This window comes from Nuphar pumila, chromosome 17, assembly GCF_984573655.1.
Source record: "Nuphar pumila chromosome 17, dmNupPumi1.hap1.1, whole genome shotgun sequence".
NCBI classification, from domain to species: Eukaryota; Viridiplantae; Streptophyta; class Magnoliopsida; order Nymphaeales; family Nymphaeaceae; genus Nuphar; species Nuphar pumila.
The window spans coordinates 60,308,825-60,326,547 of NC_143265.1; the positions used below are offsets into that span (position 1 = coordinate 60,308,825).

General features: G+C 38.1%; 1 protein-coding gene across 2 annotated transcripts in view; it reads left to right on the forward strand.

Annotated features, from left to right (window-relative positions):
• The first annotated feature begins 240 nt into the window (after nucleotides 1-240).
• The window catches only part of LOC149812015 (P-loop containing nucleoside triphosphate hydrolases superfamily protein), a 45,470-nt gene continuing 27,987 nt past the window's right edge, over nucleotides 241-17,723 (forward strand). The window contains exons 1-5 of one of the 2 annotated variants that reach the window (XM_089993920.1): nucleotides 241-255; nucleotides 516-664; nucleotides 871-979; nucleotides 1,104-1,185; nucleotides 1,669-1,754. In XM_089993920.1, coding sequence (XP_089850046.1) covers nucleotides 620-664; nucleotides 871-979; nucleotides 1,104-1,185; nucleotides 1,669-1,754 — 322 coding nt within the window. In that variant the 5' untranslated portion in view covers nucleotides 241-255; nucleotides 516-619. Of the gene's footprint in view, nucleotides 665-870; nucleotides 980-1,103; nucleotides 1,186-1,668; nucleotides 1,755-17,723 lie in introns of both variants that reach the window. The other variant, XM_089993919.1, reaches the window with a different exon arrangement.

A 17,723-nucleotide genomic window follows, 5' to 3' on the forward strand; every position in this document is an offset into this window, starting at 1 on the left:
GTTTTAAGAGTTATCCGTGATGTTTCAGTTTTCGTTCACGTTTTCAATATTTTTACTCTTCGTAATTACGAGATTTTTATATTATTTAGCATGTTTATGATTTAGTATAGACCGACCACATTTGTTATGGATTCAAAACCGGGTTGGAGCTCTAACCCATTTGAATGTATCGGATTCGGATCAAATATCTTACGAAACCCGATTCACTTGCACTTCTACGTTACACACACAAGGGAATGCCTCAGTGACGCAAAGGTGAGGTTCAAGGCCTCTCTTTTCTTCTCCACCTTTTCCTTTTTCATCTATCCCCCAAATTCGCCCCCATATAGGGTTTTGTGTGTTTGCGTATTTGTATGGTTTATCTAGTTTTGTTTTTGTTCCACCTGGAATTCAGTCCATTATCGTTCGATCTTCTCTTTTTTTTTTTTTCTTTTTTTTCTGCGATGCTGTTTCTTTGTCCATGCTTGCTGCGGTTTCGGCTGAGTTGATTGTATGGACAATTATCCATTCCTCAGCATCCTGCTCGAAATCGTCGTTTGGTGTTCCGCGTACGCCATCGTCGCCGTCCGGAGATCCCTTTGTTTCTTCGCGTTCGTGAATCGTCGTTGCTGATTCCAACATGGGTTACGCCCAACTTGTGATCGGCCCCGCCGGAAGCGGCAAGGTAACGGAGTTCCTGCGATTGGATGGGTTTTCTTCGTGTTTTCTTTCTTCCATGTTATTATTCCATGCGGATTGATGGCGGTGACCGTTCTCAACGAGTTGTGTTATGCAGCAAAATGCTTACATGCAAGTTTGGTTGCCCTTTTCCTTTACAGTTTTGTTTTTTTTTTCCTGATTTTTTCTTTCCAATTTCTGTTTTTCGACCAGTCAACATACTGTGCCAGTTTGCATCAGCATTGCGAAACCATCGGCCGTTCAGTTCACGTTGTGAACCTTGATCCTGCGGCTGAAAATTTCAATTACCCTGTTGCTATAGGTGGGTGCTTCTACAATGCCCTTTTGCTTTCTGCTTTGATGGTTCAAGCTTGTTGTTGGTGGTGGTGAATTGGAATGGTTATATGGTTTGTTGTTGGTGCATGCTTAATGGGTTTTGCTTTCAGATATCAGAGAACTTATTACCTTGGAAGATGTTATGGAGGAGATGGGGTTGGGTCCGAATGGAGCTCTTATATACTGCATGGAGTATCCTCGCAAACCATATTATTTTTCCTTTTCCTATCGTCTATGAGTTTTTTCCCTTTTGTTTGATCAGTAAACTGGTTAATGATGTCTTCGTGTTTTTCTAATATGCTTCTGTTCAAGGGTTCATGTAGTCTACCCTATTACCGAAACTGTTTTACTTGAGATTACAAAAGCTGGGGATTTTGAATGATTTATTTCAACACAAGGATGTAATGATTGAAATGAATAGGAGATTAAGTTCATTACTTTTTTGCTTTGCATTTGTGATTGATTTTATACTGTATGGCCGAAGATAATGGGAAAACCAGTTTGTCTTCAAAGAAAGGACTTGCTACTATTTGTCAACACATGAATGGTTGGATATAGCTTTTGACGAATAGATTTTTGCATGCACAGTCGTGTACCACCATATGGTATTGCAGTTTAGAATGATAATGCTCTCTCTCTCTCATGGCTGGTAGTTATTCCTTAGCACATATTCAGGCACTTGGAAGACAGTCTAGATGATTGGTTGGAAGAAGAACTAGAGCACTATTTGGATGATGACTACCTTGTTTTTGACTGCCCAGGTATTTGTGCTACAATGTTGTATGTTCCCTTCTTTAATGGTGCTATAATCCTGAGCCATGTTCAACCAAAGTACTCAAAAGGTGCACTTCACAAGAATTTAAGAAAGATACATTTTCTATACCTTTCATGCATTTATGCCACACTTAAAAGTGGTAACATTTTTCTTAGGGATTTGAATATTCATATCATATGAAAAGCATGGGAAAACTATTTCTCCATCTTCTTAGGTGGATAAACTTGTTCACTTGTATTGCTGGTGAAATCATACAAAAATATGAAAATCTTGTTTGGCATATGAAGATTCTCTTTTGTCCATTTCGTAAAGAATTTTCCCATTCTTTTCCCACACACAAAAATGGCCTTAGTGATACCTCATCTGATGGTTGTTGTTATGCCCTGCTTAATCTTGTGTCTCGCATTTTATCATTTTTTATCTACTATTATGGTTGTTTTAATAACTTAAACAAACTTTGGACTTTCAGTTTCCATTGATGTGAATGCATGTGTACTTGCAATTTTCTTTCACCCCATTGCTCCTTTAATTCTGCCAAATTTATGGGCATATAATTCTCATTCTCAAGTCCAAAGCACTAGGCACATACCTATAAAAGCCTAGTCAATGCCTAGAGGTCTTTCTTCTCCTTGCTAAAAGATTTAGAAAAGTTAAGAAACATAGATACGTCTACCAGTCCCTGTAATTGTGTTGGCCGGGTAGGAGACTGGTTCTTTTGGATATGGGTGAAATGGGGTTTGAACGTCACCTTACCCATTTTTTCCGTTTTATGGTCTGATCAACAAGTGGGATAAAAAATGTTTGATGAATGCATATTTGTTGATTATCAGTTGTTAGTTAAGCATATATCTTTGACATGTTTTAGGTTTTAATTTGTGATTGGCAATCTGTGTCTTCATATTTAGACATTTTGTAAAGTATAGCATAGTTGTGCACTTTTTGTGTGTTTGTTGTAATGAAGCATGCAAAAATACAAATACAAAGTGCATAAGCACTGTTACAAGTCCAACAAGGGACAATACAAAAGCACTAAGGCACTACACAAGCACAAAGTGCGTACAAAAGACTTCAAAGAGTCAAAAAGAGGAACACAAAAACATAAAAAGTATTAATATTATCAAGAACAAAATGCTTAATAAAAACACTAAAAAATAAGGACAAGAAGTCCCCTTTAAATAGGCTACAAGAGAGAAGGGCGCTCCCAATAGAGTCATTGGGACCTCCCAACGGTCATAAAATATGACCTTTGGGGCTCCCAATGACTATAGCCCCTTTACAATGATAAAAAGACAAAAGAGTATAAAGAAATTTAAAATACAAATCTGTCCCTAGTGGACAGTACATATTACAATAAAAGGAAAAAACGAAAATGCCCCTAGAAGGCATTACCTATTACAAAACTGTTTATAACATTATATATATAAATTGTTGAAGAGGTGAAAAGAAAAAGTCATAATTACGTTAACCCTAATCTCTCTTAAATAGAGATTAGGGACAATAAGTGGATAATTACATAGAAGGCCCTTAAAATACAACAACAACAACAACAACAACTACGCCTTCATCCCAAAACAATTGGGGTCGGCGATATGAACCAAAAAAGAAAATCATTCTGGGTCTTCCACATGAATCCTTCTCCTCCAATCATTTCTATCCAGTGCCATGTCCTTGGTGAGGTTCAAAGCATTCATATCCTTTCCTATCACCTCCATCCATGTCTTCCTAGGCCTACCCCGACCTCTTTTAACTAATATATTTTCCCATTTCTCCATCCTTCTAACTGGAGCATCATTAGGCCTTCGCCGAATATGTCCAAACCACCGTAAACGATTCTCTCTCATCTTATTTTCAATGGGTGCAACGCCTACCTTCTTACGTTTTATTGTGTTTCCACACATCCATCTCAGCCTACGCATCTAAACTACACTCATTTTTTGAATATGATGTCTCTTGGCAGCCCAACATTCCATACCATATAGTAAAGCGGGCCTAATAGTCGTCCTATAAAACTTTTCCTTCAACCGCAATGACATTCTACGATCGCACAACACTCCAGTTGCACTTTTCCATTTCATCCACCCAACCTTTATCCTATGATTTACATCTCCATCAATTTCTCCATACTTTTGAATGATAGATCCCAAATATTTGAAACAATCATCCACCGATATTTCTTGCTCACCAAACTTTACTACACTCCCATCACTACTTCGTTGCTTACTAAATCGCCATTCCATGTATTCTGTCTTACTCTTACTCAACTTAAAACCTCTTGCTTCCAATACTGTCTCCATAATTCTAACTTAGCATTAACCCCAACTCTAGACTCATCAATCAAAACAATATCATCAGCAAACAACATACACCAGGACACATTTTCTTGAATTGATCTCGTAAGCTCATCCATTACTATAGCAAATAGGAAAGGGCTTAAATCAGATCCTTGATGTAACCCAACTGTTATAGGAAAATTGATTGTCACCCCTCTACAAGTGAGGACATTGGTTACTACTCCTTCATACATATCTTTAACTATACTAATGTACTTGAGAGAAACACCTTTCTTCATCATTGTCCACTAGAGAACGTCCCTAGGTACTCTATCGTATGGCTTCTCCAAATCAATAAAAACCATATGCAAATCTTTGTTCCTCTCTCTATTTCTCTCAATAAGTTGTCTAAGAAGATGTATGGCTTCCATAGTTGATCTTCTAGGTATAAAACCAAATTGATTCTCCGATATCATGACAACCTTCCTCAACCTAGACTCAATCACTCTCTCCCAAAGTTTCATAGTATGACTCATGAGTTTTTTACCACGACAGTTTGTGCAATCTTGTATATCACCCTTATTCTTATATAGAGGCACCAAAGTACTCTTCCTCCACTCATTAGGCATCTTATTTGTCTGTCAAATCTTGTTAAAAAGATTTGTCAACCATTCTAAACTTTTCTCTCCCAAACATTTTCAAGCCTTGATAGGTATACCATATGGGCCAACTGCCCTACTTGATTTCATTTTCTTCAAAGCCTCTGCAATTTCTTTCTTTTGAATCTTGCGCATGAAGTCACGTTTCATCTCATGAAAAGGAATTAAGAAGTCTCCAAGATCCTGAGCATGACTTTCATTAAATAGCTTATCAAAATAATCTTTCTATCTCTCCTTAATTTTCTCATCTTTGACTAAAACCCTTTGCGTTTCATCTTTGATACATCTAACCATACCCAGATCCCTCAATTTCCTATCTCTCATCTTTGCAAGCCTATAAATATCCTTCTCGCCCTCTTTGGTATCCAACTTGTCATAAACCTCCTTATATACCTTATCCCTCACGTTCCAAACTACTTTTTTAGCTTCCTTCTTTGCTATCATATACTTCTCCAACTTCTCATTATCACGACTCTTAGATTTCTATAACATTCTCTTTTAACCTTAATAGCTAATTTGACATCCTCGTTCCACCATGATGTATCCTTACCTAGCGGTGCACCGCCTTTAGACTCACTCAATACCTCCTTAGCCACCTTTCTCATGCCAATCGCTATCTTATTCCACATTGATTCTGAATCCTCCTTGAGACACCAATCAGCTTCCTTAACTACCTGCTCTACAAACATTCTTTGTTTAGCTCCTTTCAGTGCCCACCACTTAATTCTAGGATCTATCCTATGTCTATCCCTTTTGCGGCATTGTCTAATTCTAAGATCTAAAATTAAGACTCTATGTTGTGTAGCTACACTTTCTTCAGGTATAACCTTACAATCGATGCAACAACCCCTATCTCTCTTTCTAAGTAGGAAAAAATCTATCTGACTCGTATTAACCCCACTTTTAAATGTTACTAGGTGAGACTCCCTCTTCCTAAACCAAGTGTTTGCTAAGATCTTATCATAGGACAAACCAAAATCTAAAATCCTTTCTTCACTTTCGTTTCTTTCTCCTATACCATGGCCTCCATGGATACTCTCAAATCCATCCCTACTAATGCCTACATGCTCATTAAGGTCACCGCCGATGAAAAGCCTTTCTCCATAAGATATCCCTTGTACTACTCCATCTAAATCTTCCCAAAATTGACGCTTAATGGAATCATCTAAACCTACTTAGGTGCATAGACACTAATAATATTAATAATATCCATACCTAATACTAATTTAATAAGTAAAATCCTATCACCCTTCCTACGGACCTCAACTACATTATCTATAAACTCACGACTCATAACAATCCCTACTCCATTCCTATTCTTATTTATTCCTATATACCAAATCTTATATCCCCAAGGTTCTATCACTTTTGCTTTCTCACCTACCCATTTGGTCTCTTGTAGACATAAAATATCAATCTTTCTCCTACACATAACATCTACTAACTCTACCAACTTACCAATTAAAGACCCTATGTTCCAAGTGGCTAACCTAATTTTATAGTCTTGAACTGTCTTCTTTACCCCCACCCGTCCAACAAAGTGAGGGAACCCTTGCCTATTTGACACCACACCCGGGCGCCGGTGTGATGCGTCGCTTCCGGGCGACGACCTAGCAACCCTTGCCCATTTATCACTGCTTCCGGGCCTATAGAGTACAGCGCGTCGCTCAGTAGGGACAATAAGTGGATGATTACATAGAAGGCCCTTAAAATAATAAAATAAGAAAAAGAAATCTTCCAACTTTTCTAATTTCTAGAAAACCCCCTCACACCTATTTATTTTCTCTAACACTCCCCTTCAAACTGGAGCTTAGATATCAATCATGTTCACACATCAACAACTTGATCTTCCGAGGATACATGAATAGTGGATATGTTTCCAGTCTGCACCATATCCCGAATGTAATGACAATCAACCTCAATGTGCTTAGTCCTCTCATGGAATGCAGGGTTATTAGCAATATATGTGGCAGCCTTATTGTCACACATCATCTTCATAGGTAGAGAAACTTGTACATCCTGGCAAGTCAACACAAACTTCATCCAAATCATTTTTGCGGCAGTTTGATCCATAGCCCTGTATTCTGATTCAGCGCTAGACCTTGCTACTACTGCTTGCTTCTTACTTCTCCACGAAATTAAGTTTTCCCCAACAAAGGCAAAATCCTGTGGTAGACTTCCTGTCATCTATAGACCCTGCATAGTCAGCATCTGTATAAGCCAAAACATCAAGAGAGGCCCTCATTGTAAACAATAAACCATTTCCTGGAGATGACTTTAAGTATCTGAGAACCTATCATAGCAGCATCCCAGTGAATTTTTCTCGGTTTATCCATAAATTGACTCCGCTTACTCACTGCAAGAGATATATCAGGTCTGGTCACAGTAACATAAAGAAGCTTTCCAACCAAAGATCGATATGATTTGTTGTCTACCTGTTCAGATTGTTCATCACAAAGGTGAACTCTGGGATTCATGGGAATAGTAGCTGGTTGCCCCCAAGCATCCCAGTCTCCTGTAGTAAGTCAAGAACATATTTTTTTTAGGATAACACAATGCCTTCTTTATTTCTTGCCACTTCAATTCCTAAGAAATACCTAAGAGGACCAAGATCTTTGGTAACAATAACAAATTGTTTATGTAAGTATGCCTTAGTATTATGAATTTTCTGCTCATTATCACCTGTCAAAATAATATCATCAATATACACAACCATAACAACCACCCCTTTTTCACCTTGCTTTATAAAGAGTGATCCACATGTGATCTCTGGAAACCAAAAGCAGACATCACTTCAAACAATTTTTGAAACCATGCACGTGGACTCTGTTTAAGCCATAGATCGCCTTCTTTAACTTGCACACCTTATGACACTTCCCCTGCCGCTCAAAACCAGGAGGTTGTTGCATGTACACAAGTTCAGACAAGTCTCTATACAAAAATGCATTTTTAACATCAAGCTGTGTCATGCTCCACCCATAATGAACTGCTACAGTAATAACTAACCTGATAGTGCCCAGTCTAGCGATAGGAGAGAATGTCTCAAAGAAGTCCACTCCATATGTCTATATATAACCCTTAGCAACCAGCCGCGCTTTGTATCGCTCCACTGTGCCATCCGACTGATCCGACTGATATTTGATAGTGTACACCCATTTACATCCCACAATGTCCACATCTGAAAGAGGGGATCTATAAGCTCCCAAGTGCCATGCAGAATCGGGGCATCCATTTCCTCCTGCATAGCTTGTCTCCATTTAGAATCCAATAGAGCCTGTTGATGATTGAGGGGAACATATATAGCAAATAATGCATAAATGAAGCTTTGCAAGCTACGACCAAGTTGATCAGTTGACACAACTTTGGAAATAGGATGTAAGGTACATTGTCGTTTTCCTTTTCGCAATGCAATTGGCATATCATCTGTGACCTCTGGATTATCTGCAACATTATCAGAACTACTAGTAGGATGATCAAAAGTGTCAGGAATACTTACCTCTAGAGGAAGAGAAGATGTAGAGCCACAAGAAGAAGCATGATGCCGAGAGTACACTAATGGAGGTTCGTGGAATCAAGATGAATTAGGTGTAGGTTGTGACTTAGGGACTGATTCCAGAGGAATAGGAGGAATGGGAAGTGGAAAGGAATCGGTTGCAACATTTTGTAGATGAGACTCACTACTAGAAAAGTAAGAAACAGACTCAAAGCGGGTAACGTCCACACTGACATACTCTTTTCTGGTAATGTGATCATAACATTAGTAGCCCTTTTGGTTTTTTGGATAACCAATAAAAACACATTTGGTGGCTTCTGCAGATAGCTTATTTTGATTAGGTCCAAGTTTATGAACAAAGCAAACACATCAAAAAACTGTGAGTAACTCTAAACAAGGGACACTTAGGATAAAGTAGTTGAATAGGTATTTGATCTCCAAGAGTAGCAGAAGGCATTGTAAGAATCACATTCCCCCAAAAAGATGATGGCATGTGAAGCATAAGAGATCTGACAACGTTAAGTAGATGCCTATGTTTTCTCTCAACAACCCCATTTTGTTGAGAAGTATAGGCACATGTAAACTGAGGCTGAATACCATTATCCCGATAGAATTGCATTAAGGGGATAGTTTTGAATTCAAGAGCATTCTCAGCGCGAACAATTTTAACCAAGGAACTGAACTGCGTTTTTATTTCAAGAATGAAATATTTGATAATACATGGAACTTCAGATCTCTCTTTTATTAAAAAAACCCAAGACAATTTGGAATAATCATCAACAATAACAAGGTAGTACTTGCACTGGGACCGACTGAAAACACGACAAGGTCCCCACACATTGACATGAATAAGATCAAACAGACTTTGACTAGACCAGTGTTATTAAAAACGTGCCTCAAGGCGCAAAAAGCGTGTCTCGCGAGGGCCTTTGTGCCTTGAGGCGCAGGCATAAAACATAAAACCATCGAGGCTTACGCCTCATACGCTCTGAGGTGTACGCCTCGAGGCGAGGCACGCCTCAGGGTGAGGAACACACACTTGATGTTGCTGGTCAAATGAGGGTCAAAGCCCTCATTTGACCAAAATAAAAACGTTACCCCCGACCCTAATGAGGGTCAGGGGCCCTAATTTATCTATCGCCCCTTTCTCTCGTCTCTATCTCTCCCTCTCTCTCACAACCTCTCTCTCCCTCTCTCTCACAGTCTCTCCCTCGCTCTCTCGTCTCTCGCAGCTCCTCTCCGCGACGCCGGCAGCCTTTGCTAGACCCCAGGTAACCCCGACCCCCTGCCTCCTTCTCTTCAATCTCTCCAGCAGGCAGGGGCACGACCCCTGCCCTGCCTCCCTCTCATCTCTCACACAAGGTATTATCTCTTTATTGTACAATGTACACTTTCTCAAAATGCTAGCTTGTAGATTTCTTTACGAATTAAATTGTATTTATTTTACATATTGCAGTCTTATAGAGGTATTTTAGCCATTTTTTTCTTATCATAGGTATTATTCTTTTTATTTTTATTGTAATTACATTCTTTCAAGAAAGTTTGTCTGTCTTTTGTAATGTATTTACTGACTGTTGCATATGGTCATGGTCTTTTTTTATCTTATTCTGTTTTTAACTGTTGTAATGGATCTTATAAGTATGACCTGATCATTCTATAAATTAATGAAGCCATTTGGGGTTCGAACTTGCAACGTCCTAACACAACGCCGACAGCCCCCCCCCCCAAATTCTTCTGAGGGCCGCTGCCCTCCTATGACCCCCGCCCGCTGACCGCGCAGCGGGACCCGCGCCGAGGGGAGACCCCAGACCCCCTTACTGCAAGGGCAAAAACTTTGAATCTTTGCATTGTAACTATGTCTTTTATTTCATAAAATTTGTTTATATTTGAATTGACCTTATGTATTCACATTCATTGATGTCAGAGTTGCAACTTCAATGCTTACTACATGTGTAATCTGGTAGGGTTTACTTAGCTTTGCCCATGATCTGTTAACATTCACATTGAATCTTTGCAAGTCAGCCCATGATCTGTTATCATTCACATTGAATGTTTTCCCATTTACTTAGCTTTGCCCATGATCTATTATCATTCACATTGAATACATTGTTAGTTTTTCTATATTCTCCTTTTAGTGGCAAGTAATTCAAATAGGTTCCTAAATAAAAAAAATTTAAACTAATAATTTTCTAGTTCTCACTGACTTCATGTGTTTGTGTTTCCATTAGTTTTCAATTTATATATATTGATTCTTATTGAATATGAATCTATTTTTTTGTGTTAATATATATGTAGGATGGGATCATGGAGTTAAAGTTCCAAATCCCACTAAAGATCCTAATGTAATTTGCAATTACTGTCATAAACAGACTACATGAGGCATTTATAGGTTAAAGCATCACTTAGCTGACATAAAAATGGTGTAAGCATGTGTGAAGCTGTTTCACCTGATGTGAAAAGATTTTTTCAGAATCATCTAAAGGATCAAAAGCAAAAGAAACAAGAAGAAAAACAAAACAAGTTGAATATCGAAGAAAAACAAAACAAGTTGGATATCGGGAGAAGTGTTTATTTTGGATCATCAACCGACGATAATATGAATAAAGAAACCAGTGGATCATGTAGTGATGCAAAAACAAACATAGGTGGTCCTATGGATCTATTTGTGAACAAAGAAGTACGACAAACCACAATAAACACTGTTTTAAAAAAGGATGAAAGAAAAAATGTATGTCGTGTCATTAGTAGATTTTTTTATGCAAATGCTTTATCATTTAATCTTTGCAACAATCCATATTTTGGTGCAATAGTAGAAGCTATTGCAAATTATAGGTGGGAGTTCAAACCACTTTCTTATCACGAGATCATAACGTGGATTTTGAAGGACGAGGTTGATTGTACTTACGAAATTTTAAAAGAGTTCAAAAAGTAATGACTAAAAATTGGTTGCAGCATTATGGCATATGGTTGGAAAGATAGAAAAGGAAGAAAATTAATTTTCTTGTGAACATCTCATCTGGGACGGTATTTTTGAAGTTCGTTGACATCAGCGACATGGAAAAAACTGGTGAAAATTTGTGTAAGTTGCTTGAAGAAGTTGTTAAAGTAGTTGGTGAAAGTAATGTGGTGCAATTCATTACAGATAATGCACCAAATTATGTGGCAACTGAGAATATGTTAACAGAAAAAACATGTTTTTGGGCATCATGTGCAGCGTATTGCTTGGATCTTATGTTAGAAGATATTGGAAATATATCATTGTTTAAAGATACAGTGAAAAAGGAAAAAAAATTACAAGATACATTTATAGTCATGCATGGGTATTAAATTTAATGAGAAAGTTTACAAAGAAGAAAGAACTTCTACGTCTAGTCGTTACTCGTTTTGCCATAACATATCTCACACTCCATAGTATTAGATGTTATAAGAAAGAGTTAAAGTCGATGTTCTTATCTTTAAATTTTAGATCATCTAATTACTATAAGAAATCTGATGCTAAAAACATTTCTTATATTGTTCTTAATGATCATAAGTTTTGGGCTGCCATATCATATGCAATTAAAGCTACACTGCCTTTCGTGAAAGTGTTGCGATTAGTTGATGCAGATGAACTTGTTATGGGATTTTTGTATGAGGCAATGGATAGAGCAAAAGGAGAAATTGTTTCAAACCTTGACAAGGTTGAAAGAAAATATAAACCTATTTGGGATATCATTGATAGACGATGGGACTTGCAACTTCATAAGCCTTTGCATGCAGCTGCCTATTATTTAAATCCACATTTTCATTATGCTGACAACTTCAACCCGGATGGAGAAGTGATGAGTGATTTTTATGATTGTGTTGAAAAATTGTTTCTGATGCAAATATTTGGTTGAAAATTATAACACAAATCGATGCATTTAAAAAGGCAAAAGGGTTGTTTGGTAGAGAGACAACTGTTACAACAATAAAATTAAAAAGTCCTAGTAAGTTTGCAATTATGTTGTTATTTGTCAATATTTTTTTTATGTTTTTGTTAATTATGACATTCTTAATGTTTTTATCAAATTTTTATTGTTTTATTTGAATGCAGCTGATTGATGGAGTTCATTTGGGCACGAAAATCCTGAGTTGATGAATTTTGCAATTCGAATTCTAAGTTTGACGTGTGCAGTGCATTGGGCTGTGAGAGGAATTAGAGTATTTTTTCATTGGTTTGTGACTTTGTATTTTATTTTTGAAATAAATTTTTATATGTTTGATTATCTTATAATTGATTATCAATGATTTGAAATTATAGGTACATACAAAATGAAGGAATAGACTTGAACAAGAGAACTTTGGAAAAAATTTGTTTTTGTAATGTACAATATGAAATTAAGAGAGAGAAATATGAGGAGGGCTACCAAAGACCCTATATGTTGAAAAAGTGTATCTGGGATATTAGGACCCGGCCCGGGTCCATTGTATGTAGAGGTTTAAGGAGGTTCATGTACAGGTTTATCTTATCTCTTTCGGGTTTGGACATTGCACCAGACCCGAATGCATTGTTCTTTTAAATGTATTAATACAAAGTTTAGGTCACGATTTCATCTGTCCCTTTTTTGCCCAATCTTCTCTTCGCATCTACTTTGCGTATCCAGATCTGACGCAACTCTACCATCAGATCTGGATATCAAGTTCTCGATGTTTGTCTCTGCTGTGTGATATTTCTTTTTTCTCTGATTCTCACTTTTCTTCCAAGTTGCTTTCATAGTTGGAACTTCTTTTTTGCCTATCAATACTTAGTTCAACCTGTAAAAAGGATTTTCAGCACGTTAATCTCAAATCTTGCAAGAGTGTAAGGGAAAGCTCAGTTCTGATTCTCTTCTAAATCTGACAGTCTGTGACCTCCAGCTTTAAGGCTTCAAAAAAAAAAAAAAGAGGGGGGGGGGAGACTGAAAACTCTGTGAACACTCTTGTTAAATTTTCTCTCTCCATGGATTCTTATTCTTCTTAATTGAGTCTTTCTTCAAGCTTTCTCAATCAACTCGTTTCTGAAAAGTTGAATACCTCAAACTTCTTGATTTGGAAAAGACAAATCATCCCTTTTATAAGGAGCCAAGGTCTCTTAGGTCACCTGGATGAAACCACTCTAGTTCCGCCAGAATTTGTTACGAGAGAAGACAAAGATGATAAAGGGGCGAGTTCAATTGTGTATGTCAAGAATGTAGAATACCTCAACTGGAAAAGAAAAGATCAATCAGTAGGTGCATACATCACTTCTACCTTGTCTCAAGAGGTCCTTGTTGCTATCCCTGACAATTGTACAACTCTACAGCTCTGGGAGAGATTGGTTCAGATGTACTCACAGGTTTCACAGGCGAGGATGGTTTTTCTCAAGAAGGAATTTCAGTTGTTGAGAAAAGATTCCATGACCATCATGGAATATCTGAACAAGATGAAAACCATCACAGTCCAGCTTGTAGTTATAGGATGTGCAGTAAGTGGCAGTGATATGGTACAACAAACTTTGAGTGGATTGGGATTTGACTACAATATGATCATCACTTCACTATTGTGTCTGCCTGCCCTTCCTACCTTTGATGAGTTACGAGTTAAATTAATTCACTATGAAATGACTCTAAAAGGTTTTTCTGAAGAAACTCACGTTCATACAAATTCCCAAGAAGTTTTTGCCACAGGAGTGACTTATGGTCGAGGACGAGGGGGGGAGGGGGCAATGGCGAAGTGGATACGGAGGACGTGGTTTGCTTCCTACTCCAAATATGTTAGACTCACGCACAGGGACAAAGACCCATCCCCACTTGCTTCCTTTGTAACAAAAGGAGGAATATCAAGGCGAATTGTTTGCATGGTCCAGAAAATAAAGGAAAGGCTCCAAAGACAGAAACCAAAAGAAAGTCCACCAATATCAGAGATAGTGGAGAGATTAAAGATCTGCTAATATCCGCCTTGTCAGAATTGAAGTTGAAGCAGAATGATCAAGGCACCTTGTTTGTCGACTCAAGGGAAACAACTCACGTGACAGGTGATGTAGGTAAACTTTCTAATCCTATTCCTTATTTTGGCAAAAGCAAGGTTGTCACTGGCGATGGATCCCACCATCCTGTTTCTCATGTTGAAAAAACTGTCATTCCCATATCACATTTTACTTTTGAACTTTCTCATGTCCTTCGTGCTCCCAACATCAAGAAAAATATTGTCTCTGTTTCCAAACTTATTGATGATAATCATGCCTCAGTTGAATTCACTCCCTTCTCTGTGCAGGTCAAGGACCTACGCACGAGGGAAACATTCTCTAAAGGAAAGAGACGAGGCAATATGTATGTCTTTGAAGAAGCTCCATGTCAGTCCGTCCGCCCTGCTCATCTGGATTCAAAGCCTTCATTAGAGTCGTGTTCCTTCTTTTCTGCAAATGTTTTTAGTATTTCTGAATGTAATAAGCCTTTCTTATGACAAAGTCGATTAGGTCATTGTGGGAGTCATTTTATTGAGAAACTTGTCTTTAATAATCTCATTCCAAAAGAAAATCTCAATGGGGATGAGAAAAGTCAGAAGTGTTCCAGTTGTCTTTTATGCAAAAGTCATCTTTTGCCTTTTCATTCCATTAATAAGAAAACTTCAAAACCTTTTGAAATAATTTGTTCTGATATATGGGGGCCCGCCTCAGTTATCTCTGGATCTGGGAGCAGATACTACCTAATCTTTGTTGATAGCTATTATCGATACACCGAGATATATTTCATAAAAAATAAGTCGGAAGTTTTCTCTTTGTTTCAAAATTTTCTTTCCTTAGTTAGAAATCAATTCTCTGAGTCCATTCAATTTTTTCAATGTGACGAAGGTGGGGAGTTCTCATCTAGTGACTTCATTTCTTTTCTTCAAAATAACAGAATAGGAAGAAGGGTGTCCTGTCCACACACCCCTCAACAAAATGGGATTGCTAAGCGAAAACATAGGCATATCGTTGAAAGTGCCATGAGTATGCTTTATGATAGTAACCTTCCCATTAATCTATGGAAAGAAGTCTTCCATTCTGCCGTACATGTGATAAATAAACTGCCTATGGTTCTGAAAAATAAGTCTCCTTATTGTCTTTTTGGAGCTCACCCCAGTTATCATGATTTGCGTGTCTTCGGATGTGTTTGTTATGTGCACGTTGACCAGTTCCTGAGAAACAAGTTTCAGGACAAGGCTCAAAAGTGTAGATTTATTTGATACGCAGACGACTACAAAGGATATAGGTGTTATGATCCAACCAACAGGCGCATCAGAATCTCAAGGAATGTTGTCTTCGATGAGCAAAATTTTGATCAAAAAGCCGGCACAACGGATATGTCCTCTAACACAACTGAAGTTTACCATCCTTGGCTGAATTCAGAACTTTTTGCTAGTTCCAATGAAGTCTGTCCTCCAGATTGTATGCAGCAAGAAGAAATATTTGAGAATACTGGGACATTAGTTTCACAGAATGAGGAAGAAGTACCATCGTGAGTACCGGGCAGATAAAAGGGCATTTTCTATTCTAGACACGGAACGACAACATCAAACCCTCTAAATCATGCCTTAGCAGTCGATCCTACTCTCTCCGATGCTCTTGAGGTTAGAAAATCAAATCGCATACAACATCCTATTGATAGGTGGGTCAGCTATAATAACTTCTCTTTGGATTTTCAGCTCTTTTTAACTGCCCTCAATAAGGAAGATGAACCCATTATGTACTATCAGGCAACCACTTCTACCAAATGGGTAGAAGCCATGAAGGATGAAATGCAGGCCTTACATGAATGTGGAACCTGGGAAGTTGTTCTCATACCACTTGACAAAAATGTTGTCAGATGCAAATGGGTCTACAAAATAAAATATAAACCATATGGAACCATTGAACGATACAATGCAAGACTGGTGGCAAAAGGGTTCACCCAAGAAGTAGGACAAGACTATGATGAGACCTTCAGTCCGGTGGTGAGAATGAGAACAATTCGAATTATTTTTTCCTTGGCTGTTGAACATGGATGGAAGCTGAGTCAGCTCAATGTGAAAAATGCATTTCTGCATGGAGATTTGAAGGAGGAAGTCTATATGGAACACCCCCCTGGATATCAAGAACAAGATTGTAAAACTCTTGTGTGTAGGCTAAAAAGAGCTAAGCTATCTATGGTCTAAAACAAACATCTTGTTCTTGGTTTGACAACTTCTCGCTTGAGATTCAAAAACATGGATTTTCACGTTCCCTACTGGATCACTTATTATTTATTTTTAGAAGCCAGAATGTGACCACTCTATTGTTAATTTATATTGATGATATTGTCATCACAGGAAACTCTGAAGCTCACATCAAAGAAGTAAAAAACTTACTAGGTCAGAGGTTCAAAATGAAAGATCTTGGTGTCCTGCGCTATTTTCTTAGTGTAGAAGTTGACAATCAGGCTCATGGTTTGATGCTCACTCAACACAAGTACACCGTAGATGTTTTCAGCAAGCATGAAAGACTGCAAACCTCTAGGGACTTCAAGTGTGATTCACAAAAGACTTAACACTCATGATGGAGATCTGTGTGAGAATCCCACCAGGTATCGCAGTCTAATAGGGATGTTACAGTATCTGACATTCACTCGTCCTGATATTGTTTATTCGGTCAATCAAGTGTCTCAGTTTATGCATGCACCACGTACTGGACATATGGAAGCAATTAAGAGGATTCTTAGATATCTGAAAGGGACCATTGGGGATGGATTGATTTATTGACCACAATCGTATGACAAGGAAGAACATGAACTTACTATATATTGTGATGCAGACTAGGCAGGGGATCCTGATGAACAAAGATCTACAACAGGATATTGTGTCTTTATTGAAAGAAATTTAGTCTCTTGGAGTAGTAGAAAACAAAAGATTGTCGCTAGGTCAAGCACTGACGCCAAGTATAGATCCATGACTACCGCTACTGGCGAAGCCACGTGGATCAGGCATCTACTAACCGAACTGGGAGAAAAGATCTCACACTCTATCTTACTATGTGACAATCAAAGTGCTCTCAACATGTCATTCGATCCAGTAAATCACAACCGTGCTAAGCATATTGAGATCGACCAACACTTTGTAAAGAAAAAGAGATCGAGCCTGAGTTTGTCAATACTAAAAGACAAGTTGCAGACATATTTACAAAAGGCTTGACAAAGGATCGTTTTTGGATTCTTAAAGGCAAGTTGTTCATGGTCCAAAACCATGATCAACTTGAGGGGGGGGGGTGAAAAAGTGTATTCTGGGATATTAGGACCCGACTCGGGTCCATTGTATGTACAGGTTTAAGGAGGTTCATGTACAAGTTTATCTTATCTCTTTCGGGTCTGGACATTGCACCAGACCCGAATCCATTGTTCTTTTAAATATATTAATACAAAGTTTAGGTCATGATTTCATTAGTTGAAATCGTGACAGCCGCAACCCTCTTTTCTTCTTCTTCTGTTCTCTTTCTCTCTCTCTTTTCTCAATACAGGTACCAGAGGGGATTCTAACATATGTCTAGATCGTATAGACTCAGACGA